The sequence below is a fragment of the Phalacrocorax aristotelis genome, chromosome 5, assembly GCF_949628215.1.
Source record: "Phalacrocorax aristotelis chromosome 5, bGulAri2.1, whole genome shotgun sequence".
Classification (NCBI taxonomy): Eukaryota; Metazoa; Chordata; class Aves; order Suliformes; family Phalacrocoracidae; genus Phalacrocorax; species Phalacrocorax aristotelis.
The window spans coordinates 21,281,539-21,309,254 of record NC_134280.1 but is presented as its reverse complement, the minus strand read 5'-3'; the positions used below and the strand labels follow the sequence as shown (position 1 = coordinate 21,309,254).

The following is a 27,716-nucleotide window of genomic DNA, read 5'->3' as shown; positions in this document are numbered from 1 at the left end:
AACACTGATAAAATAGCCTATCGATTGTTTATTTAATAAGAATAACACTGTAAAGGATTATAAAAGCATAATGGCTTAAAACACACTACTGTCCTGCACTGTGCTCCATTTATGCCATGGTTTTGCAATAGACTAACATATGCCTAACTTTGTATACAGCAAATAGTCAAATATATCAGTACGATTGCTCTTGTGCTTAAAGCACATGTTTTTAAGTATTTTGCTGAAACGGGACTGAGACATTAAAACAGATTTTAGACTATAAACAGTTTTTAGACTATAAAAAGTTCCACAATGCTTGTCAATGAGCTCTGCCATAAATATCTTTCTAATTAGGTAGTGAAGTAGTTTTCTAAACATGAAAATGCACAGCCCACACGGCTAGCAGTAAAAGCACAAAGAGTAAGTGCATTTTTTAAAGATGACACTTGATTTAGAATAAATTATCAATTTCCTAGCACACATTTTCAAACATAACAGAAGAAAAAATATTTAATAATGTTGACATTATTTAAAAAACTAGAAAAAATAACAACATGATAGAAACACTACCACCATGTAAGTTGTACTATCAGTGTTATATGAAAAGTTTCATATAAGGTCAGTTGAAAGTTAAATACTCATTTAATATATTCCATTCAGTAAATATAATAGATTTAAATTTTTTTTGTAATTTTTACATCCTGTCTGGTATACAGATACAGAATCTTCCAGTTAAGTCTTCAGTTAGCATGATGAATCAATAGCTATAAGACTATACATTCTACATTTATTCAATGATTTACTATGCTTTTTGGTTAATTCTCAGTAAATTAGCATATATTTTCAGTTTCTACTTTAGCTTATAACTGGAATATATGAAAGGAGCATTTGCAGCTTGGCCAGAAAGGGAATCACTCCCAAGTGACTGCAATTTGTAGAAACAGTAGCTGATCACACAGGGAGAGGACATCATGCCTGAACTATTGCAGACTTCCTTACATTGCTAGCAGTGGCTGCTTTATCAATCATCACCTCTGGCAGAAGCTGTCCAGTAGGTGACGTCAGAGCTGGCGGCCCACCGACTAAAGAAACTACTCCATTGCAATCCACAGTGCTGTGCATCTTCCCATTTGCTGGAAGTGGAGGTACTGTCCTGGATGACCTACTGGCCTGACTAATGTTACTGTTGCGCCGTTCACCATGTCTATGAGGAACAAAGAGAGAATCTCTTCTGCTCTCATTGTCTTCAAAAGTGCTGTGCTCATCATCAGCAAAGTCATTTTCTGATCCTACATCCTTTGCTCGACCTCTGAAGCTGAAAAGACTTGTCCTGCTATTGCGCCTTGGGGAAAACAGGGAGCCGCGAATGCTCAGCAAAGACTGCAGGCAAATAAAAACAATTATTATCAGATGAAAATCCTTTTAAATATAACGTTTTTGTACAGGGGAAAAAACCACAGTGTTAATATGTCTTAAAGGGTAAGATCATCTACAGAGAAATGAACTGGTGCAGTCCCCCCTCCCGCCCCAGTACACTCCCTTTTGGATAGTAAACAAAGAGCACGTAAGTGACAGACAAAGACTAGTTATTTTAATACTTTGGATATATGAAATCAATTGGTTTAATTAGACTAAAAGAAACTGCTAGACAGAATTGTTTCCTCTGCCATTCTGCCTGTTTTATTACCAACTGTTCATAAACTGAGTAAGCACATCTAGACACTACCCCAGGTTGGCATTAGTCTGACAGGCTGAGTAAATAAAATTTTAGGCAAATTTCCTGTGACTCAGTCTGCACACAGAGGTAGCTCCCAAACACCTCCTAGTTTAAAAAACATTTTTTTTTTCCAGATACTAGTCAAGTAGGCCACAATAAGGTTTTTATTTATTTTTTAAAGTCTTAGTTATCCTGAATATGCAAAGATATGCCTGCAATTTTGTATGAACAGTCTCACTAATCTTCGTTGGTTTACCCATGTGAGTAAATGTTCTGCTATGGGAGGATCTTTTTCAGGATCAAAGTCAAAATAATGCTCTAATCTTGCAAATAATTATACATGTTCTTAACTTTAATTCATATCAGTAATTGTCTTGACTTGATTGATTAGCTGATTTCATCCAAGAGCTATATGAATAGCAAAGATGACACATAACAAAGCAGTGACTTTGTTTCTCTTCTGCAACATAGCTTTATGGACCTGAGCCCCATTGTTCTAAGGATTGCAAAATGCAGAACAAAAAAAGCACTCTGCAAGGAACTTATCATCTAAGTGTAACACAACAGATGGATACAAAAAGAGAGGGAATACAAGGAGGCAAAATTGATGGGTATGATAAACAGTGGTCTTAGCTCACCTGAAGTCACTTCCCTGTCAAGCTTTCTGTAGGCAGCATGGTAAAAGAGAGTTTTAAAGAGGGATTTGAGGAAAGCAATGAAGTGTTCTGTGGAAACTCATGGGAGCTTCTTCCAAGCATGAGGGGCAGCATACCAGAAAGAGCTCAGAGAAAGTTTGAAAATTTAACAGGAGGTTATGCATGCTGGCATGGGTCAGTCAAAGCTGGGACTTGACTTGTTTACTGTAAGTAGACAAGGTGGGTTGGGAAGAACTTTAGGCACATATGTTTTATGGTATTAAAAAATATCTTTAGGTAAATATGTTTACTAGCAGATTAGGTAAAAGCAATGAGATAGGTTTGCAACAACATTCTTGATGAATACAGCAGTAATTGGGACATGGAAAAAGGTCTAAGTTAAAAATGATTCACAATTGTGGGTCCAGAGTAGAGTTAAAAAAAAATTTAAAAAGAGAGAGAGAAGGGAACTAGCAAAGGGCCTTGTGGAAATCCCTTAGAAAACTGTCAAAGGCGTAGAAGGATCTTCTAAAGTACAACTAAACCAGGAAAATTGAGAGGAGATGAAATCATGAATGTTAGGAAGAATAAGTTTTCAAGAAGAACATAATGGTCAGTTACATTGAAGGCAAGTGAAATGTCACGGGAAATGTCAAAGATGAGATAGAAACCTGAGTTTTGCCTGGGAAAATGGTATTAAAAACTGGTGAGTGGAATTTCTGTTTAGTGGCTAGAGTCCAGAGTGAAAAGGAACTAGGGCTGGAAAACCAGAGGGGAGGGGATTACTACACCATCATAGTAAACAGCTGTAAATGAACCTGGAGATGAAAAGGTAAGAGGAGCAAGTTGTATGAGGAATGTTTCATTTCTTACAAGATGGGTGAATTGAGCTGCTGTTGAAAAAGGCTGCAGATTGAATGAAGACACAAGCAAGAATATGCACCTAGGGGATCAAATGGGTCTTCAACATGAAGTTGAAGTCAATGAATATAGGTGTGAAAACTTATAAGGAACAGAATGAATCATGAACTAACTAAATTCAGCAATGAAGTCTTACAGAGACTATTTAGACAGTTAACAACATAAAACAGTGGCAGACCGGGGGGTGGGGGGGGAAGGAAGGATGCAGTACTACTAAAAAAGAAAGCACGTTAAGAAGTAAGAGGAAGGAGGAATTAAATTGGCAGAAATAGGAAGCTAGAAACATTATATTGCTACCATAGTCTGGTCTAAGGAGGTCAGTCCTTAATAAAATATTGGATGAAGAGGTCTGAGCTTCTTTGAGAATGGGAGCTGGAGGAAGTGATACATGAAGCGAATATGGATGCTCATGATCTATTTAGGGATGAAATAGGCTTACCAGAGACAGTAATAGAACAGGATTAAAAGGAATGAATTAATTGAGTAATAGTGACTAAAAAGAGGGAGAAAACAAGTCATAAAGACTGGGGAGAATCAAGAAGGTGGGGATAAAAGGAAGAAGCATAGAGGCACACAAAGGGGCAGAGGAAGGACAGAATGGGTACGAGACCTGGACTTGGAAGTTCTGAGGGGAGAGTTGGAGGTGGGCAAATGAAGAGGAGCTCTGAAAACTGTAGAAGGGATAACATAACAAAACTATCAAATGAAATAAATGTCTGGAAGGGAGATGCAGATGGCACTCTGAGTCACTGGTGTTTCAATGTAAGAGAACACATGCAAGGAGACATTGCCACAGATACTTCCACCTTCTTTAAGATAACACAATTAATGGTCTCACATCAATTAATTTATCAGATTTCACATGAACATTTAGGCAATTTCTACTGGGTTTTTTGCATCCCAAATTTAGTACTTTTCTCATTTAAACCATGAAATTCCTTTGTATGTATGCACCAAATTTTGAAGCCACTGGTCATGCTGAATACATCCATCTTGATGGGGAGATAGGTCCATTTTCATTACGAAACTTGACATACAACTCATTTTAATTAATACGCAGTAGTTTGATTTTTCACACATAAATTCACACTAAAACCAAAATCTCTCAAATTCTTACAGTTTCATCTTTGGCTGAAAGTATTAACTTGGTTATACTTTGATTTAAGATATTAAAGAATCTGTAGTGTCTTTTGCAAGAACTGACCAAATTACAGGTTTTTTTTTAATACGATGAGTAGACAACAAAGGCATTTAAGAGGTAATAATACTATGGTACCTGGTGTGGGGAAGAGAATCTCTTTTCGTATGTCAGTCTATTCCCCTCAATGGAAAATCGGAAACCTTTCCTTTTGATGCTGTCCTCTGATTCAGATTTGTGGAATTCTTCCCCATCCTTCTCCTCGACTTCAGATTGTTCTTTTTGCTTTTTTTTCTTTCTTCTATTCCTCCTCTCTTTAGCACTCTTTGAGCTCAGTTTTGATGCCTCAGAAGAACTTTCGGAGAATCCACCTACTCCACCTACTCCACTATAATCTCTTGAGTCAGCTGCTGCAGCTGCTGCCGCTGCCTATACATACAAGCACATATGCAATTTACAACATTTATACAAACACACACCACTGACTGTTTTAAATTCATTGCCATTCTTTAAAAAATAGTGATTTTGAAATAAAAGCAATGATTCCACTTCACTGAACCCAGGATATCATAAGTATAATTTGTGAAATACCACAGGAACCATAATTTGGCACTGCTCCATAAACCAGGAGTTAAAGCAGCCCAAGGGAGAACTGTGCTGTCAGAGAACCAAGTTAGCAGCATCTGTTTTAAATTGGAGCAATATGTTGCAATGAATTTTTCACCTGAAATACTATGTAAAAGTAAGGAATCAAGGCACAACAACATGAAAAATCCCTTTTAACAGGAAGCAACACTTTTTTACACAATTTTGCAGGATTTTGAATACTTTCTAGTCTATTAAAGATCTGGTGTAACATTGTTTATCTCAGTTTTGCAAATCATAATCAGAGATTTGATATAAACTGCAGACTATTAGAGACCTATTTTCAAACATTTGTGGACCATTTTATTAATATTTATGTACCAGTAAAAAAAAAAACACAAACCAACAAACCAACCAACCAACCAAAAAAACCCTATTGCTGATTTTAGTCATGTGCTTACATGGAAGACATAGTTCAGCTTCTGCTCTATGTGGCCACATGCCAAGCAGACATTATCAATTATCCTACTAAAGATTTCACAGTCTTCAAAAAATGAAAAGGAATTCCAAAGCAGTATGTAATGATGATGTCTGTACCACAGAAACATTTTCTCCAGTTTCTCCACTTTTTCCAGTGTTCTTTAAAACTGGAACACTATGGCTTTCTGCTGTGAGAGCTGGGGAAGGAGTAGAAAAAGCAAAACGCTGCTGAAGCAAACATTTCTCTCACAGCACCTACAGTAGTTTTGCTTCTCTTTCTTAAATAAGCAGAATTCCTGGGTTTTTTTCCCCCACATCACCATCTCCTTTTCACAGAATGGTTGAGGTTGGAAAGGAACCCCTGGAGGTCATTGTGTCCAACTCCGCGGCACAGACAGGGTCACCTAAAGCAGGTTGCCCAGGACCATGTCCAGATGGCTTTTGTTTATCTCCAAGTCTGGTGATTCTACAAGCACTCTGGGCAACTTGTGCAAGTGCTCAGTAAAAAAGATTATTTCCATCTCCAATTTGAAAATCCAGTATTTTAGCTTATTGGTTATCATTTTTGTCACAAATTAACAGGTTCACTCAAGCCAGCAGAAACAGTGCAATGGAAAACATTAAAGACTGTTTGCAAAACTAAGGAATTTATAAGACTGGAAATAACATATTGTTAGGAGTAGGGGAGTAAAATTATTCTCATATGTTGACATAAAGCATCCAATCGCTATCATGAATGGAAGAAGGAATTTTACTTTGCTTTACTTTACCGTACCTGAGCTTCTTCCTGCTGCTTTTTCAGTTGTTCTAGCATTTGCTGAAATTCTGCTTCTTTCTGTTCTGCTTCTTCCATGGTTGCTTGATTTTGTTCTTCATAGGCCATGGCAACCACAGCCAGGATCAAGTTAATCAGGTAGAAAGAACCCAGGAAAATGACCAAAACAAAAAATATCATGTATGTTTTCCCAGCAGCACGTAGTGTCTGGGGAAAAAGAGAGAATATACATTTTTAGTAGACTTATAAATACTGTTGCATAATATGTAGCACCTGTGTTATACTCTAGAAATACATTATGAGGTTGCTTTGTGTTAGCACAAGATTATTTAGTTACCTTTTCCATATACAAATAGTATTATACCCTGTCTACATGTACAAAAATCCAAGTTTTGCATCTACTGTGGTCAAGGTAAATAAGATTCTGTAGCTTGAATAGTTTGGAACTTCTACCAATGAGAATCTGTAGTAGCAGTTGCTGCCCCCACTATACATCTGTATTATAGCCTTTAACTCTAACAGTAGTGGGGCCACTAACCAGCATCTTACCTTCTTGTCTCATCAGTCCCAAACTACAATGCCACAAAGACAGTGCAGTATACAAAATGTCATGTTGCATCATCACTGTCCTTCAGGTTATGGGTATGTGTAGTTCAGGGACAAGATGGAACTTTTTCAAAGACAACGCATTTGTACTAGACTGCGAATCAATTTAACTAGCATCTGTTTACAGCATGTTTGGGTAAGAAGCTTTAACAACTTAAGTCCATTTATTCCTTTGTGAAAAGAAGCAATAATGCTTAACCACCTTCATAAAATAGCAGCTATTTCTTATTATGTATTTGAGTAGCACATGGGAACCTAATTCATGAACAAGGCCTCTATTGTTTTAGACAGCTTACATATATGAAATAAAAGATGATTTCTGTCCCAAAGGCCTTAGGGACATATGAATGAAAATAACTATGCAAGTACTATGTAGTAATGGCATTGGTGATGGTGCTGTTTATTTTAATAAGTCCTCACCAGCTGGTAAAGATTCTCCCAAAAGTCCTGAGTCATCAATCGAAACAGTGACAAGAATGCCCAACTGAATGTATCAAAACTTGTGTAGCCATAGTTGGGGTTTCTACCAGCTTTCACACATATATATCCTTCTGGACATTGACTACAAAAGAAGAGGAAATGCTATTTTTAGCAACTAGTCTAAATTACGATATGCTATAGTAAATCACAAAATTGTTCAGGAGTACCAGTTGCTAATGAAATTATGAACAAGTAAAATTTTATTCTGCATGCCTAAGATACAAATACATGTCTTATTGGTTTTCAATTTTTAATTTCATTTCCTAATGATATTTCAATGCTTTAATAATATAACTAATAGCAATCTACCCTTCTCCACAATTTGTCATATCAACACATCTTCACCAGGACAAGAGAAGAATGTTAACTGGCGTGACTGATGATAAACAGTTGTCGGCAAGCTGGCAGCAACATTTATGCACATAGCGTTCATGTGGTTACCTTTGCAAAATTAGCCTAAGATGCTGAAGAAAGCGCCTGTGTAAACTCAAATCACATAGATGGTTATATTTAGGTATAGCTTCAATTGCAAAACATCGGTAATTTGCAGCTCTACAGTACAGCTGATACTAAAGTTGACCACCTGAGCTATTTGAAGTAGCTAATTATTTTTTCTTGATGCCTAATGAAAAATGATGACCGTTTTCTTACCCTGCATCTGAGCTATTGCCACATAGCAGAGCATCATTTTGTCCTTCCAAGAAGTAAAAATGATCTGTTTTAAAAAAAAAAAAAAGTAAATTAAAAAGGTGATGAGAAAGACATAATTTATACCTAGTGGAAACTGAGCAATGATATAGGCTTTTACACTTTAAAAAAATAAGCAGAGCTAACGAACAGTTTTGCAATATATAATGATTAGGAATGAAAAAGCAGGGAAAATACTGTTTTGACAGGAAAGTGACTTTCAATAGTCTTGAAGTTGACCTTTCTTTAGAAAACAGAAAGGTAGTTGTACAGCTAATTCTCAGTAACCTACCCAAATGAATAAGATACAATGGGTAGATTACCAAATTGTGTATGTCAGCAAATGAGTGAACAAATACCAGGAAAATGAGACAAAGGATAAGGGCAATTTCCTACCTTTGTTCATGCATTTTGATATATACCATTTAGTGTTATTAATTTATAACTATTCATTACATACTATTTTATCCAAATATTACTTGAAAAAGTACTGACATTTTTTCAGCATAAAAACACAACACAGCGTGCACAAGAAACTGCTAACTGGATCTTGAGCAGCTGAGGGAGAAACCAAGCTTTTATTGTACATTATAAAAAATTACTATACCAAATTCTATAGCAGAGGAATGTACTTGAAGTATCTATATGTATTTTGTTAATAGGCTAACTACTAAAATGAGGTAAAAGAAAATTTAAAGAGATGGAAGTCTTAAAAGTCCCCATGCATTCTTTTCTTTTCTTTGTTCTGCTTTGAGGCAGAAAGGGAAAACCAATTTGCCATCAATTCCTAGTTTGGGATTCTTCTGGTAAAATGGGAATCTCTAGTGGAGATTTTTGGGTCAGGTGGCATATTAAGCTAAAGTTGCCAAAATTAGGTATGTTCTGGCTGTTCCCAGGAAGCAGATGGTTCCTTGAGATTCACTGCCAGCTGGCATGGACTAGCTTAGCTGGCATGAACTAACCAAGGGCTAATGCTAAAGAGACAAGCAGGGAATTGCAACCAGTTCCTATTGACTGCTTCTACTTTGTCACCACCAGTATACAATAAAGACAGCATAAAATCTGCTTATTTTAAAGAGAGAGAGATTATGTGCATAATTTATGCATCTGCAATCTATTCTCAGATATCAGATAAGAAAACAGTGGATTTTCAGACATTGCAGTGGTCACATAGCCATGCCCCATTAGAGATCTAACCCCTACTTAATAAGCTTAAAAAGGGTAAAGATGCAGATAGGCACCAAGCTGGATTTTCAAAATTGTCTGTGGGCCTAATTCACATTCTTATGTGGCACAGCTCCTCTGGTAAGCAGAGGATCCAGTTAAACTATCCGGTCAGCTCAACTCTCAACTCTCAGCCCACTAGTTTGGAAAACATTTCGATAATAATTTTTTCAATACAAAGATGAGAATGATAAAGTAATAAAAGTAGTCAATATGAGTTTATAAAAAATATGCCATATATAAAACTATTCCCGCCTCCTGCCAACTTAGTAACAAGACAACAGTCATGGGTACAAGTCCTACATGACACTTTCATAAGCAAGTAAAGGAGATACGTTCTGGATGGAATCATCACAAAATACTTGAAAACAGATTCTCAGAGAGCAGTTGCCAGTGGCCCAATGTCAATTCACAAGGGCATCTTTCCGAAGATCCTCCAGGGATCTGTGCTATACACGGTTTTCATAACAAGTTTCATAACCAACTCAAGACATGAAATAATAGAAAAAATGCATCAAGTATTCTGAAGACATCAAGCTAGGAGAGAAGATGATTGAAATTTAGAATGACCTTTACAAACTGACAAGCTGGTCCAAAAGCAATTGGATTTATTTCAACAGAGACAAGTGGAAATGCTACAGTTGACAAGGCAAAATCAAATACATAAATGCAAAATAGACAGGATCTGGCCACAGCTACTGCTTCTAAAAAGATGCAGTGACTGTCACGACCGCAAGTTGACTCTGAATCAACAATAGGATGCAGATATAAAAATTATGTAATTTTGAGATGTGTTAATGGGAATGTTCCATATATGGCATATGAGGTAATTGCTTCTAATTTGTACCTTTATTAGAGGAGTAAGTACCAGATTTGAGCATCTCATTTTAAAACAAAATGAAACCCAAACAAAAACCAAAACAAAAAACCCAAACAAAAAGGAAAAAACAAAATCCCAGACTAATGGGAAAGAATAAAAAAAAAAAGTGAGAATAGGTATAGAAAATGCAAAATAGAAAACAGGCTTTCTTAGTTTAGAAAAGACCAGACATAGAGAAGATAAGTTTTAAAAGATCATAAAGACTAATATAAAGTAGTCTATGATCATCTTTGTTCTAAGTCCACAGAAGTTGTAACATATTAAAACTGAAATGAGGAAAATTTAGGTCAGATATTTAGAAAAAACATCCTATTTGTGTAATGTAGTACCAGAAGCAGCTAAAGTGGAATGGAATGGAACCTGTTTTTCAGATGTTTTTAAGAATAGGTTATCATCCAAAATCTTCTCCAAGGTGACATTTCTGTATTACAAGCATGCTGAGACGATAAGTATATTAAAAGATTATAAGACAACGAGACTTGGATCCGAAAGCATTTAGCTGTTAAACTGAGGCTTCCTCACTTTCAGTGATACAGGCATCAGTTGCAACACCTATACAGACTTTATAAAACAAACCTGATTACAAAGTTAAAACCCTAATTACACTAAAATAAATAGGAGAGACTGAATAGATAAACAGGAGAGACTGAAGCTATTTACCATTGTGATAGACAGAATAGCAATATACTATAGATATGTTCAGAGTAGTTCTATCTGAATTTTAAAATTTTGTGTTTAAAAATATTCCAGAAAATCAACGTAGATGATATAATTAACTTACTTCTGTCTTCAATGTACTCATCCCAGTTAAATGTTGTCATTGTTGTATTAATAAATGTACCATTTTCACCTATAGAACTATTAAAGTAGGAAATAACAGTTGTTTCAAAAGTAGAATTGTCTGGAGGCCACTGCAGGCATTTATTCCTCAAGTTGCCCATGAACAGCTGCAGCCCTATTAGTGCAAATACACTCAGACAAAACACAGTCAGGATCATAACATCCGAGAGCTTCTTCACAGACTGAATTAGGGCTCCCACGATGGTCTTCAAGCCTGCAAAGAAAAAAGATTTTTATTATGATGCTAAACAGATACTAAACACACAAAAAAAATCATGTGAGTTTTCCTGACAATATAAAGATTTCATGCAAAATGACAACTAAATGAGTCTAATACTTGTGCTACAATAATTTTCATGAGAAGCCTTATTTCTTGTGAAGATGAATGAAAAGCTGTAAGTTTATGCTTTATTCTACAGTGTACAGAAATAAAAAGTAGATAATACCAAAGACATTGTTTATGCCAAAATAAGTTATTCTATTATTCATGCTATATCTCCACCCTACATAGAAAAGCATGGTTTGCTTTTGCTGATCCTTCTTGCCCAAACCTTTCTTATATGAACCTTTTTAAAAGTATTCTGCATTAGTAAACCCATTATAAAGGCATTAGAAGTGCATATTTGAATGATATCCTCATAATGATCTTGTAACAATGTAAGAGGGGTGATGGTTTGGAGAAGAAAGACATCTTTAAAACAATACCCCATGCACGGCCCATGCTATCCTTTAGAATTTAATTTTTTATACGTGACTTAAAACTGAATTAAGATGCTATATCAAGTGCCTGCAATAAATGATAAAATTTGCATCAGTTTGAAAGCTTAAAATTAACTTATATTTAAAACATGTAAAGGAAAGCTTGATGTCATAAGATGCAAATCACATAGGCTGTTTACTGCAAATATCTCATGCAAGAATTTGTTAAACTCAAAGGCTGATTTTTTTGAAAAGAAAATACAACTAACATAAGAAAAGCAAGAATCAATTTAAATAAAATTACATGTCTTGATTCCTGTTTTTTTTATTTTGTTTACATTGTGTCACAAACAAGGCGTATGCTTAAAAACGTGAGTACAGCCTTTGTTGAACAAAAGTCAGCCTCGGTGTTTAACCTCGCTCTCACCTGGAATGACTGATATTGTTTTCAAAGCTCGGAGAACTCTGAATGTTCTCAACGCTGAGACATTGCCCAGGTCCACAAACTCTGTCACATATCTGTAATAGGGGAGTTCACACACAAACACAATGACAGCACACAAATAACAGTTGGAGATACAAGGGGCCTAACACCTTACACCAACTACTTCTTACCTGGAATTACAGAAATAGTTTTCAAAGCTCTCAATACTCTGAAAGTTCGAAGAGCTGAAACATTGCCTAGGTTTACAAATTCTGTTACATACCTGTAGGATTAAATCACAGTTACTCAGAATTGAGGCAGATTTTATCCTGTTTGCTTGGGTCTTTGAACAAGACCTCTTCACCGTTCACTGTATTTTGCCTGTGTTATAAATATGCTTCTGACCATAGAATTAAATTAAGTTTTATCAACATAAACCACACTGACTTGATGTTGAAACCTAATTTGGTCAAAAGGATTCCTTTAATTCTGGTATGCAGAAAGGAGACAGGATATGAACAGTTCAGGTTGATGGCATTCACAATCCTAATGGGCTGGCACACCATGCTGGCCTCTGCAGCACATGCTTAGTTAGAAATACTAAAATGTGTAAAAGAGGTAGAAGAAACATATTGAAACTGCAGGAAGTCCAGGCTCCAAATGTTCTGGCTGACAAAATATGAGGCAATTTTTAGTCACTAATTTCATGCTATCAGAAAGATTTAAAAAAAGAGAAAAGTAGACGACTTACGCAAATGTAATGACAGTGAAATCTAGCCAATTCCACGGGTCTCGAAGAAATGTAAAATCTTCTAAACAGAAGCCCCTTGCAAGAATTTTAATAAGTGATTCAAAGGTATAAATTCCAGTGAATGTGTATCTGAGGAAAATATGCAAGACAGTTTATAGGAACACATACATGTTACCATTACATGTTATGCTCTCTAGTTGCTTTATTCTCATCTCCTTTTCTTTAAGTGGCATAAGAATTTAATGGAAATTACAACCAACTTTAAACATCTGCAGAATTTATCTCATAAGGAAGAAGGAGAAATCAAATTATGACTGCAAGTCTGAATGACAACCCATAGCTTAAGTTCAAATTCTATAATCTATTTCAGTAAGACTGTTCCAAAATTCCTGGTTACTTCGTTGGTGCATGTTTATGTCCAGTCTGAATCCATGTTACAACCAAAAAGATAGATGGATTATGTTAAGATTTCAGAAGCTGCTTCCAGACTAAAAATCTCATTCGTCAGTGTTATTTTTATGCTGAAACGTTGCTTAGTACCATGAACTGGCAATGTGCCAACCCTCATCCACATTGACTTCGTTACAGAGTATGTGTATCCAGTACTTCACCTTCAGCAAGACAGGCATAGTACTGGAACGAAATGAGTGCTTTCAGGTGCAAAATTATGTGCAAGAACAACCAAAAATATTTACAAATGCCAGTAAAATTCAGCTACTCCTTTTGACCAAAAAATGTCGTTGAAATGTAAGAAGTAAAAATATTTAATTCTGTCATTCTGAATAATTTCAATTTTCTATCTCCAAATGATGTCATCTTGAACTTAAGTTTCATTTACATCTTTAATGGGAAAGTATTCAAATTAAACTGCTTAAAAGGCTTGAAAGTTTTTCATGCTTGACCAGCCTGGAACCAGTTTTCCAATGTGAATTTTTTCAGTTCAATTACTAAACTAAAAATTTCTTTCCTGCACACTTTATTCAACAGATGAGAAGGACTTCTGTTGTATATCCAAAAGGCATAATATAATGACTTCAAGAAACATTCAAGCTAGCTATCTTTATTCATAAGTATTTACTACATACTAGACATCCTGAATTCATGTGTATTCGTATTGAACTCAAAATGAGAATGCCACTGACTTTAACAGCCCTATTATTTTGATTTCACTTTTGATTACTGAAGATTAAACAGGTACATATCATCCAAAGCAGTAAGGAATGAAGAATAAGGAGAAGCATAGAATGCTATTGCAAAATGAAGCATCATGAAGAGCAGTGTTTCACACTGTGGTGGTCTACAGCCTTGGAAATATACAAAATATGCACCAATTGTATATCAGCACCAGGTAGTCGACATCATATTGGACCTTATCTCTTCCTATGGGAAGAATAGCCTACCACTTAAGCACTTTTTTAATAGCTTATTTTTTATGCAAGCTTTCCATTGTTGCACTGTCTTTGGTAAAGGAAAGCTGCACTATGATGAACATAGCCATCCATTAGACTATCCTTTTATCTGTAACGGTTATTGCAATAGAAATGCAAATGTGTATTTCCCCACATTCTTGCACAGATGTAACATAGAATGCAGTGGAAAATATTTATAATCAACTTTTCTGCATGGTCATAAGACTAGCTTCTCTTCTTACATTCCCCATCTAGTACTGCAAACAGAGCATGGACATTGAACAACTTGTAACGAGGCAAGTGTTGTGAAATATATGTATTTAATATTACACAGAAGAAATGAGCATCAGAGTAGCTGTTGAAGGGATATGCCAACAAGGCAGCTGCTGCCAGTGGATGCCATCCTAGTATAAATTAATTTACAGTGGTTTATTTCAGATTACTGAATATTATTCAAAGAAAATCCATTTAACTTACTCTACATTCTTTGTCCACTCAGGAGGGTTACTCATGGTCATAAATACACAGTTGGTCAAAATAGTGCACATGATAAGCATGCTGAATAATGTAGGTTAAGAGTTAAGGAATATAAGCCAGAAAATCTCATAAAAAGAGTATCAAATAACATGCTGCTTTGGCAGAGTTCCACTATCAGGAGCTATTTATCCCTCCACTGCTCTGTTAACACTCAGGGAAAAGCCCTGAATACATTAAAGCTTCCACAGTCACTGCTTTATAGCTAAAAGAGAACAATCACATACTACAAATTAGAAAATCTGAAAGATATTTTAAAAACCCCAACCCTTAATTTTAAGGCCTTAGATGATTTTTTCTTTTGAATAAAAATGTGAAAGTTTGAAGTAGTAGCTTCTAATTTGGTGGAAAAACATAAAAAGCATTTGTTTTGGATGATCTAGACAAATCTGATCTACTTCATGCATATGAAAGAGTAAAAAATACATTTTCTTCACTTCTTTTTTTTATGTTTCACCATAAAATTTGGCATGTATCAACATTTCAACATTTTTCTTATCATTATAATACATATATTGAAATCTAGTTATTACATAGTAGGAGAGTGCACAGGGAAATTTTAGGGAGAAAATTATTTTATTACTGTTTATATATGGCTTTTGTAATACAAATGTTGGTGGAGGGAAAGGCATAAAAAAGAAATTTAAAAAGAATTCCAGAACAAGTCCAAGCCATAAGATCCAAGTCTGGATCTACCACCTTTCACTCTCAAGACTGATGACATCTCAGAAATGAAAATACAAACACGGAAATTAAAACCACACAGCTAATGCACAAAATGTCCACATGATGGCACCATCACCTAAAACTAGAAAGGACAAAGCGCTTTTGAGAAGAGCTCTAGCTTCTGTAACTAAAATGCAGCTTCACACGGTGTTCCTAAATAGCAATCCGAGTATAATGGGGCGGGAGGTACTGTGAGGTTCCCCTCACAAAGTCTTCTTTGCATGTCTACATTAATGAAAAAAACTTCAAACGACAGTAAATACCTCTGCCTTCTGAACTGTCAAGGGACTGTGGCACTACACTCAAAAATTCTTTGGGTTTTCCGTTCAGTAAATACATTTCAAATCCTTTACTCAGAATCCAGCTTCTCACTATATAATTCATATATGAACAGAGCAGAAGAGAAAGAGAGGTATTTTTAAAGCCATAAAAAATAACGTGTTGTAAGAGTGTTTCACAAGCCTGTACTTTACGCAGGCTTTCAAAATTCTTTTTTGAAGAAATGTCCTGTCAGAGTTGCACATCCTCACTATTCTTTCATCAGTAGAGTAACAACCAGAATATACCTTCCCACAATTTTAAACGTTTTTTAATGTTGGACTTTGGTGACTCTATCTCTTCACCACCATCTCAGTTCCATGATCTTCCATTATTCCATGTAATTGAATAATGCTCTCTAACATGCTAAGAAGTGTCATATAACTGACAAATAATTATTTGTAGTGACACCTCTAGCAAGCAAATACAAAACAGGCTATGTAGTGTCATGATTGATTCTTAAGTCATTTGTAGGCTAGCCATTGATAACAATATCCAACACATCACAACCATTGTAATTATCAGACTTCCATTATACCAAGATTTTAAAAAATCCTTTTGAGATTTATTGTACATGGTCTTAGGATCCCTATATGTAATGCTACACAACACTGCTTTCAGTGTGCTCATGTTAGACTCTTGTAAAATGTAAGCGTGCAAACATTTGTATTTTTTCCTTAAGTAGCCAGACTTGCTGAAGTCAATGCCCTTACTGCTCATATCAGCATTTGGGATCAGACCAGTGGCATGCCTGCTGTAGCCAGCTATCAAAACAGTGAAAGCAGCAAAATAACAGATAAGTAATTACGGTAATTTAGCTTTGTAAATCTCTAACTGCGATGTGGAACTCTCATAATGTTCTTGAAGACTCAAAACCTCTACAGGATTATGGGTGCATAATGCAAGAATGATCAAGAAATAAAATAGACATGTAAGATACATATAGGATTGAGAATGTATAATAAAACAAGAAACCTAAGCTGTTTTATCAACTTATACATCTGCAATTGTGATCTGAATCAGAAAATGCAAAGAAATAACAAAACCCTATTTTCACTAAATATTCATGCAAGCACAAACATGGGATCAAAGATTGGATTTTTAACAGAGTGCCAGTGAAGAACTGAAAGTATTTTGAGCAATATATCTGCAGTTTATGAAAAATGTGGAGGAGGGGAAAAGATGGAAAAAAGATGTGATGATTATAGGAAAAAAATAAGAGGGAAGGGAAAAATGGTTGGGGGAAGAAGAAAGACACATGAAGAAATTGCAAAGGACGATGACTGGTTGTCTGGCTTCTGATATTACTATATTAAGATCCAGCAATGAACACAAACATAAAAAGGGAATAAGAAAAAGAACAGAAGACTGAAATAGTAGAGAGAAAGACAAAGCACTATAGATCATATTGATCCTGGGACATGTGCCAGAGACTGATTTAAATACTAAGTACCATCTCGTTCACTATAGTTTTAGACTAACCACTTGAAAAGGATATGAATGTACCAAAATCTTAATAGCTATTTTTCTAAGAGGATTGAAAGGAGTTAACATGTACAGGGCAGAGGTGGCACTGAATCGGAATATTGCCTTCCCTTTATTCAATACTATAAAGGTCTGGAAAAAGAAACATAGAATGAAAAATAGCCTTTAAAAGATAGCAAGTCACAAACAAGTTACAAGTTCAAACCCAGAATCATCTTCATTTCATCATTAATCATATTTGGTCAAACTCTTCTTCCATTTACACCTCCCCCAGAATCACAATACCCTTGTCTAGTTCACACATAGTAGAGTCCAGCCAAAATCACCATGAATATAATTGCATGAAAACATTTGAATGTGTATTTAGAAATGGTAAGTAATCCTGATATTGCTAGCTAGAAAACAAAGACAGGTATATAAGGCACAAATGTACTCAATATTTGAATAATTACTATCCTTTTTGTACCTTATAATATATAGACTGAGGTACGTAACTTTAGAAAATATGAGAGCCATTAAAACTTCAACATTCCCCAAATTAAACAGCCAGCATTAATGATCACATCAAAGTACTACAACATTAGTACTACAAAGTGATCTAAATTTCAAGAGTGGTCTTCATGAAAATAATGAAATCTAGAGTATTCAATAACTACCTTTTTAACATAACACTAATGTACTGGATAGTTTTTGCTGTACTCTAAGAAAAGAATAACATATTGCTTCTCTTTTTAACTACTTCTTGTGAGAGTTTCATGCCTGCAATTCTATTTTTCTTATGTCATGCTTTACCTAATACAGAATTCAATAATTCATGTATTTTCACTGTCCCTCCACAGTTTCAGCAATAACTCATGCATATTGACAACATTAAAAAAAGCATTTATAAATGTAATAGTTTTCTTAAAACCTGGGAAATAAAGCGGAATAAAGCCTTTATTTCACATGCAGTAAATTTTGAAATTATTTAGATTTCCATGCATTTGGGAAAACTCCTATCTATTTCTATCGTCTTTTCCTTCTACACATGGATGAAAGCTCATGGTCATTGAAGGTAAGCGGGTCTAACTAGCTTTGTGGCAGCCCTAAAAAGCCCAAAGGGAACACAAGCCATGCAAACCTGGAGCACTGCCAGTAGCCATGATCTGTCTCAGCTGGAATCAGAGGGCAGCATTTGTAAAGATTACACTTTACTTTCTGAGCAGGTGTGCCAAAACCAGCAGCTGAAATCCTGAAAACACAATGCCTCCCCCTGACTGAAATAATACATTTCAGCTCTTCCAAACTGAACATACTTGCATCCCCAGATACCTGTTGATTCTCAAGCCATGCTTTGGTCCTTTATTGTAGAGGAGAAAGGATTGGTCTGTAACGTACTATCTTTGCTACCACTGCTTTTCAACTCTATTACTGTTCTTCCTGGAGTTCAAGAAAATCTGCCCTCAAATCAGAGTTTTTCAAATGTTTTGTGTTCCCTTTATTCTGACAAAACCTCTGATGAAGCATCATTTGTACAATGCTGAGTCATCAAGGCATATTAAAAAATTGAAATGAGGCCTGACCGAATTAATCAAGGATGTTCAAAGACATGCAAAGAACACCAAGAGAAATAACAGGAGAAATTATGATGGCAACGCACATATAGTTTGGAGTCTTACATCTCCCACTAGAAACCACTATGCTTTTGGAAAAGATCAAGACAACTGCTATGAATTTCTCTATCAGGAACAAGCAGTTCAGCAGGATTTTACTTCGTGTCCACAGTTAATCACAGAATTACTTTTCTAGTTTCCAAAGCATGATAATATGCGTACTAACTTCAAGATTTCCAGCACTGAATTTAGATACTTACTACTGCAAAACTGGGAAAGAAGGAAGGAAAGGGATCAGCACTTTGACCCAGATTCTATTTGCCTTACTTCCAGACTTCAACAAGATAACTCATTTGAGTAGAGGGAGCAGAACATGATATTTAATTGAAAACTGTTTTCAAATTGAACTCACGATTCTCCATTGCTTGAATTGAGTTTTAGAAATTCTGCAGTTAACACTTAAGGTACAGATGATTTTTTTAAAGCTGTTCTCTCTGTTTACATGGTATGCCTCCATTGTTATTGTTTCAACGTATTAGTGATGAGGCATACCCCTAATTCTTTCAGGAAATATCTCCATTTGTACATTTTTACTTAGTTCAAGTCTGACTCCACAATTCTTGGGGATTTTTGTCCTTTTCCTTTGAAGTAGTTTTTTTTGCTTTCATGGGTTTTTCCAAATTCGTTTATATTCACTAGCTAATTTCCACAGGAAAGAAAAGAAAGCACAAGAAAAAAATTATGAAGGCACAAAAATAAGAAAAAGTATCAGTAATTTCTTCTTTACTGGTAGAATATGATGGTGCAAAACATATGATGCCAAAATCTGAGGGACTGGAATTCTGGAGGAAACCCAAGGCCATCTGGTCAAAAGTGTAAAGTTCAGCACTTTTGTGCTTGGCCACAACATTTGTTGTTGTTACTTTAAACAAAAAGAAAATAAGTCGTTTTATTTTTAAAAAAATTAACACCTCTATAAAATATTTTTTTAAAATTACATAACATTCTGTCGACCTCCTCTTATTTATTTGCATTTATTAAACACCTCCTCTTTGATAACAAACAAAGAACAATACAAATCTGGATATGAATATTTTTTCACCCAGACTAAGTTGGATATACAATGCCTCTATAGAGTACAAAATGGAAGAGGAAGATCTTTGGCATATCCAGAGAAATTACCTTAACATACTTCCCTATCCTTCCCAGCAACAACAGAATGTAACCTAGGCTTTCCACGTGACAGTGAAGAAATCTAGTGAGCAGGTGTCTAGCTACCTTTGAGATGGGTTTCCCAGCAAAGCTCTGCTCCTTTCACATCTATAATACAGCAATTAATAAGATAATAATTCTAAAGATAACCCCTGTGCTACTTCTTCAATTCTCCTGTGTGCAAAACACTGACAGTTTTACAAATTTTAGTAAAATACCAGGTATATTAAAATAAATCTACATGCATCTCTACCTACAGACCAGGTCCCACAAACTTGGATTACTAACTTCTGTTCTTACAACTGAGAATTCTGCCAATGAAATCAGCTGCTGGGGGAATGTATTATATGCAAAGACTGGGTCCAAAATACTGAAAATACTATGTCTGTGAGAGGGTTCTTGTATTTTAGTCTGAAAAGACTGAAGTCTGACAGACATATACAACACACTCACTTTTTTATTGATATAATATGGGTCCAGGTCTTCCAAGGGTTCGGACACCATTCCTGGAGGTATGTCGCCATAAATAAATGGCAGTGTCTTTCCTGCCTCCAAGTCGCTATTGGGTTTTGGACCATCTTCATCATCATCATCTTTGCGTTCTTGCTTGGATTTTTTAGCTTTTTCTTCATTGACACGCTGCTCAATAGCTGCAAGTGATTCTCTTGTGAAATAGCGGAAGCTGTCAGGTCCTGGTGGTACCAGCACTGATTGTGCCATCTTTTCATCCTGCACCTCTTAATTTCTGTTTAGCCTCTCTCATAAAAAAGTGCTAAAAATATAGAAAACATAGAAAAAATTTAGAGCAACACAAATAGCTACGAACAATGTAAAGGAATATACCTTCACAGAATTTTCTGTGGGACACCTTGTTAAATTCAGTAATTATCATCCAAGAGGAGGCTGCTGTGAAATGGATTTTTTCATTTGTTTTATCCGAAGACATACCATTTTCCTTTGCAGCTGGCCTCTTAAGAGTTGTCTTGAAGGTAACAATTCTTAAAACATTTATTTTAAAATTCACTGTGTGCTTGTGATGATAGATGGCCAATTCTATAGACTGTATTAAAAAAAAAAAAGTCATATACAATATAATAACATCTTCTTGCCTTTATCAAGAGTAACACCATCCATTCCAGTGAATAAACTAGGAGATATTTTCCACCATGTTCATTGTGAGGAATTAACAGTTCTGAAGTGTTTCTGGTTCGGTGTCGAGGAGTGAGACACCAGACAATTCACCTCCTTATTATCCTGAAAGCTACACCTTGAACCAACCTTCCATCTAGCTAGAAGGACCAGAAATGACTCCTAGAATTCACTACTGCCATGTAAGGCCAGAGGGATCAGTTGAAAGCACTCTTCGGGTACAAATATGCGGCCTTTGCAGAGCTGCCAGCTCAGGAAACAAGATTCAGGCATAAGCACCTGTATTCAGATCCCCTGCCTGGCAACACACTGTGCACTGGAAGAATTGCTGAATTAAACAAAAATGATCTTTAATCATTACATACTACGCTTAGATCTTTTACAACTGATACCGTATCATTTGTGTATTTTTTTTCCCCACAATTTTCACTAACAAGAGCTGAACCATCTCTTCTTAATTTCTCCAGGCAGTTCAGTTAAAAAGAACAAGTGGAAAATATTCCCAATGCAAATACTTTGATCTGAAATCCTAAATGGGATCTCTGGTGTAGCCTTCAAGAATTTTTCTCAAGAGCCCTTCTCCTGAGTAAGCACATGAAAAATACAGCAAACACAATAAAAAGTAACAACTTCTGATAAGACAATACACCCAAGAAACAATTATCAAATTAAAACAATACAATAGTTAGAATACAGTCAGCATGATCCTATTTTACTGTCTCACTAAATGCACAAACTCCAGGACAGCTGCAACAAATTCATATTTTTGAAGCCTGCTAAATAAACTGCAGCACGATGCTTTCTCCTCTCTTCTCGCATATGCCTATAGCCATTTACACCTACACAGACATCCACACACATCCCAACTCCTGCAGGTTTCCCTACGAGCATGCTCTTCCATTGCAGGCAAATGCACCTGGTGCATTCCATCACGGACGGTCTGTAGCAAACTGCTGCTGGAAGCTCCACTGACTAGTAGCAGCAGAAGGGTTAATTAGGAAAATGAAAGTGGTCGTGCTGCAGAATCCTGTTAGGTTTTATTGTCAATGACAGTTAAAAAAAAAAAAGGCACAATCCTGTTTTAATACTGCAGGAAAGAATTAAAATTTTGTTACCAGTGAAGAATCTTGCACTTATGTGGGTTTGGAATGGCACCAAGGAAGCCTGCAGCTAAAATTCCATCATGTCTTTTTCCATTTTTTTTTTTTTATTTTTTTTTTTTTCAAATTCTCCTTCTAAGACCACACCTAACTTCCTGCTGAAGGATCCTGGTTATTGAAGTAAAATCTGGCATTTCCTGTGCAAGCCTACGAAGTGCTATAACTCTTATTGCCACTAGATGGTACTGATATATATCCATAAATTCTTGTCAGATATGGTAAAGAATTTTTGCATGCTCGAACACTTGCTTAAACTGAGACTCTGGGACTAAAATACTCGATTTTATATAACCAGCCAGGTCTCAGGATTCTCAAAATTTCTTTTGAATATATAGCAGCTACTGCTGATGAGACCATAGCTGTCGAAACTGTGAAGGTGACACAGAAAGAAAGTAGGAGGGATAGCAAAGTAAGAGAAATAGAAAAATGGAGGTTGCACAGACAGTGTACAACCAAAGCAGTTGCTGAGACTGGATTACTGGCAGTGTGGATTATTTTAAACTATGGCTTCTATTAGTGTTCTAAATAAATTTATACAATGTATTTGACGTGTATTCTTTCTAAATCCAGGAAAGACAGCAATGAGAGGGAAGGATGGCAGTTTTCAGTGCTTACTGTACTAGATGATCAGGAGCACTCTAAGCCCCTCCTATGTGGCAAATCATCATCTTCAGGCACCACTCCACCTAAATGCCATCCTAATTCTCTTCACTCTCCTGCTTTCTCTGTATTTTCTATGCTTACTGATTTTCAGACTTCTTTTACCGCTGCACTAACATCACTTTTTTTAGCCTCCCTCTTTCCCCACCACTGACCTTCTGCCCTTCCCTCCTACTCCCACACTTAGCCAAATCTCTTTCAAACTTTTCAAGCAACACATTCCTGGGTTTATAGATTCAGACCTTCAGGCAGTCATTTACTTCTGACCCTCTGCCATCTCCTTTCCTTCAGCTGCAAAGAGGACTAAAGGAGCTGTGAAAAGTAATAAAAAGCAAAGGGTCACTCTAAAGCGAGAAAGGTTGGAGAAGGAAAGAATACAGTAGCTGAAGAAATACCACTGTGGAATGAGGAGAGGGACAAGTATTGGTGATTTAGTTCTTTGGTAACTGTGGTGAGAGAATGAACAGTTCGACTGGATCAAAATAGTGGGTTTGAATTTTTCAGCAACTAAGAAAAAATGCATCAAATGAGAAATATTATTTAACCACATCAGAAGTATTGATTTTGTTTTGAATCATGTAAACATTACACAATGTTTTAAAATAATGTTAAAAGCCTTTTTAGAAAATCTTTTATCAGGTTTTCTGATTTCACAAATAATTCAATGAAATCAATAGAAATTTTGCAAACAATTCCATGTAACAATTTTGTTGTTGTTGTTGTTAAAAAGCTTTGGATTAAAACTTCTGGCTGGCTTTAATTAGGACTGTGGTTTACTTGGAGCTGCTCTGCAGTCTCAAAATAAGAGGATTATGAGACAACACAGATTCATAGAAGGGGTAAAGGAGCTTCTAACTATGAAAGTATTTTGATTATCTGTGTGGATATGTACATATGTGTTTATGCAGCTTCTTATGAAAGTTACAATAACCCAAATACCTAAAAAGCTGGGCTAATTCACACAATATGGAAAAGGAGCTTCATTCTGCCATTCATAGTTTATTAAAGTGTCTGATTATTTATTTCATATTATATGGGTCTGAAATTATCTAAGATCTCAATTTGTTTTCCACGAGTGCTATACAATCTACGTGCATACTGTTAGGAAGGAGAGTGAAAAGTAAAGACAAAAAGAATATAGCCAGTGGGACACTTAATCTCATTGCCTTAGATGCTTGGGTCTACGGTCTTACTAGGCTGTAAGGTGAAAAAACAAGTATTTTAGAGAGACAGAATAGGCAGGAAATGCAATGTGATCTTTGCAGTCTGAAATAGAAATACACATACTTCTAAAGTGAGGATCCCAGTAGTGCATCTAGAGAAACTAGTAACAATCCTTAAAAGATATTAAAATAATTAGATACTATATAGCTAGAGTAAATGCAACAGATAAAAATTAGTTGAGATATGAAGGGGAAATTATCAAATCAAATAGTAAATATCAATCAAAAATCAATCCAACATAATCTACATTTAAAAACTATCATTCAAACATGTTAGAATTTACCTAAAATATAAACGCACAATAACAGTAATTCTGGCAACAGTTAACTTCCAACTGATGTCTAACTTCCTCCCTACAGCCATGGGTACATTTTATGAATAATTTTCTCACCAGTGGTATCCACTTTCCCACTACTATGGCACATCTGAAAGCTTGAAGTGGACTTTGGTTTTTAATCATTGGGCAAAACACTCATGGCCCATATAAGGAATAGAGTTCAGGAAGTGTTCAGTGTCATATGCAAAGAAACTCTACCTGAGGGTGAATGATTTTTGACAGGACAGGACAGAGCAGAGAGAAACTTCTTAGTCTTTTCCTGGCTGCCTAGGAACCCTTCATCTACAGACAATCCTGATGAGTAAAATCAGAAGGAAAACAGATTACCAGCTTCTCCTCAGAAAACTGTAAAAATTAACTGACTTTGTTCAATGTTAAAGAGGAGCATTAAAATGCACAAGTGGCAACTTGCCATCGTTCTGTGGTTCTGTGATCCTTTTACTCTCCAGCTTGTGTTCCTGTACTATATTACAATTGCCCCTAAGTGCATGGCTTTTCATTTATAGGTCTGAATTTCATCTCATTCCACTAACACCAGTCACCAAGCTCATCTAGTCCTTTCTGCATAATAGCTTGCTCCTTCTTTGACAGTGCCTCCCAACTTTGTGATAGGAGCAAATCACATTGGCATATTTCCACTTTCTTTGCTGAAACAATTAATTAAATTTTAAATAAAATCTGTCCCAAAATTAAAATGGTGATGAGCAACTTTGAACAAAGTATAGGTTACTGTGGTCTTTGCTGTAGTTTGAAAAATATGTTAATACTACTCTAAGAACTTTAAGCTTAAAAAAAATCCAAAGTTTATGTGCTAAAATTAAATAGTATTTTTTGCATGCAAAGAGCAAAGGGGGTAGAATAGGGAAAAGGAAGCTTTTTCTTCTCATAAATAGTATACATTTAATCAAATACACTGAATCTAAAGAAATTCTTGTCACCTCTTCTCTCCATGCTACTTAAAACACCCACTATACTACTAAATTATTCATGGAGATCTAGATGACTGAAAAACAGGTTTGCTACCTTTGCAGATAACATGAAACTGGAAGGGTTACAGGTGAACAGGAGGACAGTATTAGAATTTAAAATGTCCTGATGAATAACAAAATGGTCTCAAAAAAAAAGAAAAGGGGCAAGTACTTGGGATGTATAAGCTTGTGAAATGACCTTTTACTCTTCTATTTGGAGCAGTATGCCCAACTTGGGTACTACATTTCAGAAAATATGGGGGCCACCTGGAAAGAATTCAGACCACAGCAATAAAAACAAAACTTATGAGAAAACATCCAAGGAATTGTGGGATTTATTTGAGTTCTTCCTGTCTTAATTTTACTTTGAAAAGATTGATGGAAGACACAATGACAGTCTTTATATGTCTAGAAAGCTTCTCCAAGGAGGAGGAAGAATTTGTTTTCTTTTTATCTGGCATATAGGCAAAGAGCATGTGGGGTTAAATTGCAGCAAGAGGGATTTGTTAGGAGAACCTTTTACCAGTGAAAATAGAGAATGAACACAGTAGACACACCACAATAATTCAAGGGCTTTAAGAAAGGCTAGGCCTTGTACAAAGCAAGACTGGTGATGAGTGTGAGATTTGTAGCAAAACTGATCAAGATGAGTCAAGAAATTTGTAACAGGCTTTCACAGTTTTAGAGTCTTAGTAAGAGTAGGTTTCTCATTGTCTTGTGCTGCTCAGGCTGTTGTGTTTCTCCCCATGCCTCAAGGGAGCAAGAGCTCATTGTTTATATATAGAGAAGCAGAAAAGAAAGGGGTTTTGATTTCAGTCACTGTTGGCTGAGAAAGTTCTTGGAGAGTCAGTGGGGTGCAGGATAGAAAAAAGTGACATCACATGCTGGAAAGTCCCAAGGACTTCTTTACAGAGAAAGAGACGAGAGTGCCTATGGAAGCATTGGTGTGGAATAGGAGAGATCTGCCCCCAGTTTCTCTTTAAGTCACCTCCCTCTCTTTCCAGTATTTTGCTTTTCCACTAGTCTGACAAAAAGAAATTAAAACAATCAAGTTTAAAAGAGCCATTTCATAGTCTGTTCTCTTACTCACAACTCACATCACTGCTAGTCCTACACATGGCTAAAATAAATGCTGGGAAAACCCTTGTCCTGCCTCCAAGGGCTATAGCCCTTCTGGATGTGTCAGCACCTAATGGCACTGCATGAAAGATTGTACAACATGTGATTGCCCTGTCTGTAGGTGGAAGGTTTACCGCTGGTGTAGTATCTCTGCTAAGATTTATGGTCTCACCACTGCACTGCTGACATCAGTAGACACAAAATAAAAATCAATTTTCCTGTGCTTGAGGTTTGTGTGTTTCATACTGTGCTGCACTGTATGTTCTGTAGTCAGAGCTCTGACAGAGGTCTCTTCATACAGTATCTATGTGCTGAATTGGGAGATTTGAACAGTAGGTGTTTCTATACAACAAATTTTTCCGAACGGCTCTTAGAAGAGCTATATAAAAATACAGCTTCCTACACATTGTCCAACATTTTAAATGGATGTATAGCTAGTAAGTCACCTTTGAAAATGCAGTTTCTGAAAATCTTAAGCCAATATGAGGTGGTGCTGTCAGAAGGGACCCACTCTTGCCCTGGTCATTTCCCGCTCTGCTGGCTTGAGCACTTCTGCAGCTCTGCATTGTAGCTAGATCAGCTTACTGGTCTGGCTGAAAACTAAGTGGCCAGATTTCAGATAGATCAAAGAGCTGATCCATCACACTACAGAAAAGAAGTTAAGAGGCTTAATATGTCTCCTCACATTTAAAGTGCAGAGGACTAGCTGACTATCTAGCGTCTTCCAAATTTTAGTGCTTCTCCTAATTGCAAAGCTCAATAGGGCTTAAGGTGCCAGAGTACGAATAAGTGGATCTTCAGTGCTTGAATGCTGGAGCTGAACAGAGCTCTAACAATTGCACAGTCAACAAATATTAGCACAGATCCTGTACCTGGTGCAGAACCCAGTATAGGTAGGATAAAAAAGCAAAAAGGTTTATTAAAATGCCCAAACACTAGCAAATCTAGGGATCAAACTGGGCTAGCATTCCATTACAGCAGGCTCAGGACTGCTCTTCC

At 36.1% G+C, this 27,716-nt stretch overlaps 1 protein-coding gene across 5 annotated transcripts in view; it reads right to left on the bottom strand.

The window, feature by feature from the left end:
* Positions 1-27,716, bottom strand: part of LOC142057403 (sodium channel protein type 2 subunit alpha-like) — a 77,732-nt gene that overhangs the window by 35,822 nt on the left and 14,194 nt on the right. Inside the window, exons 2-12 of one of the 5 annotated variants that reach the window (XM_075093342.1) lie at positions 20,554-20,872; positions 17,310-17,428; positions 14,711-14,800; positions 12,825-12,953; positions 12,077-12,168; positions 10,892-11,164; positions 7,971-8,034; positions 7,260-7,401; positions 6,234-6,440; positions 4,532-4,822; positions 982-1,362 (exon numbers count right to left, since the gene is read on the bottom strand). In XM_075093342.1, coding sequence (XP_074949443.1) covers positions 982-1,362; positions 4,532-4,822; positions 6,234-6,440; positions 7,260-7,401; positions 7,971-8,034; positions 10,892-11,164; positions 12,077-12,168; positions 12,825-12,953; positions 14,711-14,800; positions 17,310-17,428; positions 20,554-20,820 — 2,055 coding nt within the window. In that variant the 5' untranslated portion in view covers positions 20,821-20,872. Of the gene's footprint in view, positions 1-981; positions 1,363-4,531; positions 4,823-6,233; positions 6,441-7,259; positions 7,402-7,970; positions 8,035-10,891; positions 11,165-12,076; positions 12,169-12,264; positions 12,357-12,824; positions 12,954-14,710; positions 14,801-17,309; positions 17,429-20,553; positions 20,873-27,716 lie in introns of those variants that run through there. The other 4 variants (XM_075093339.1, XM_075093341.1, XM_075093338.1 and 1 more) reach the window with 4 other exon arrangements.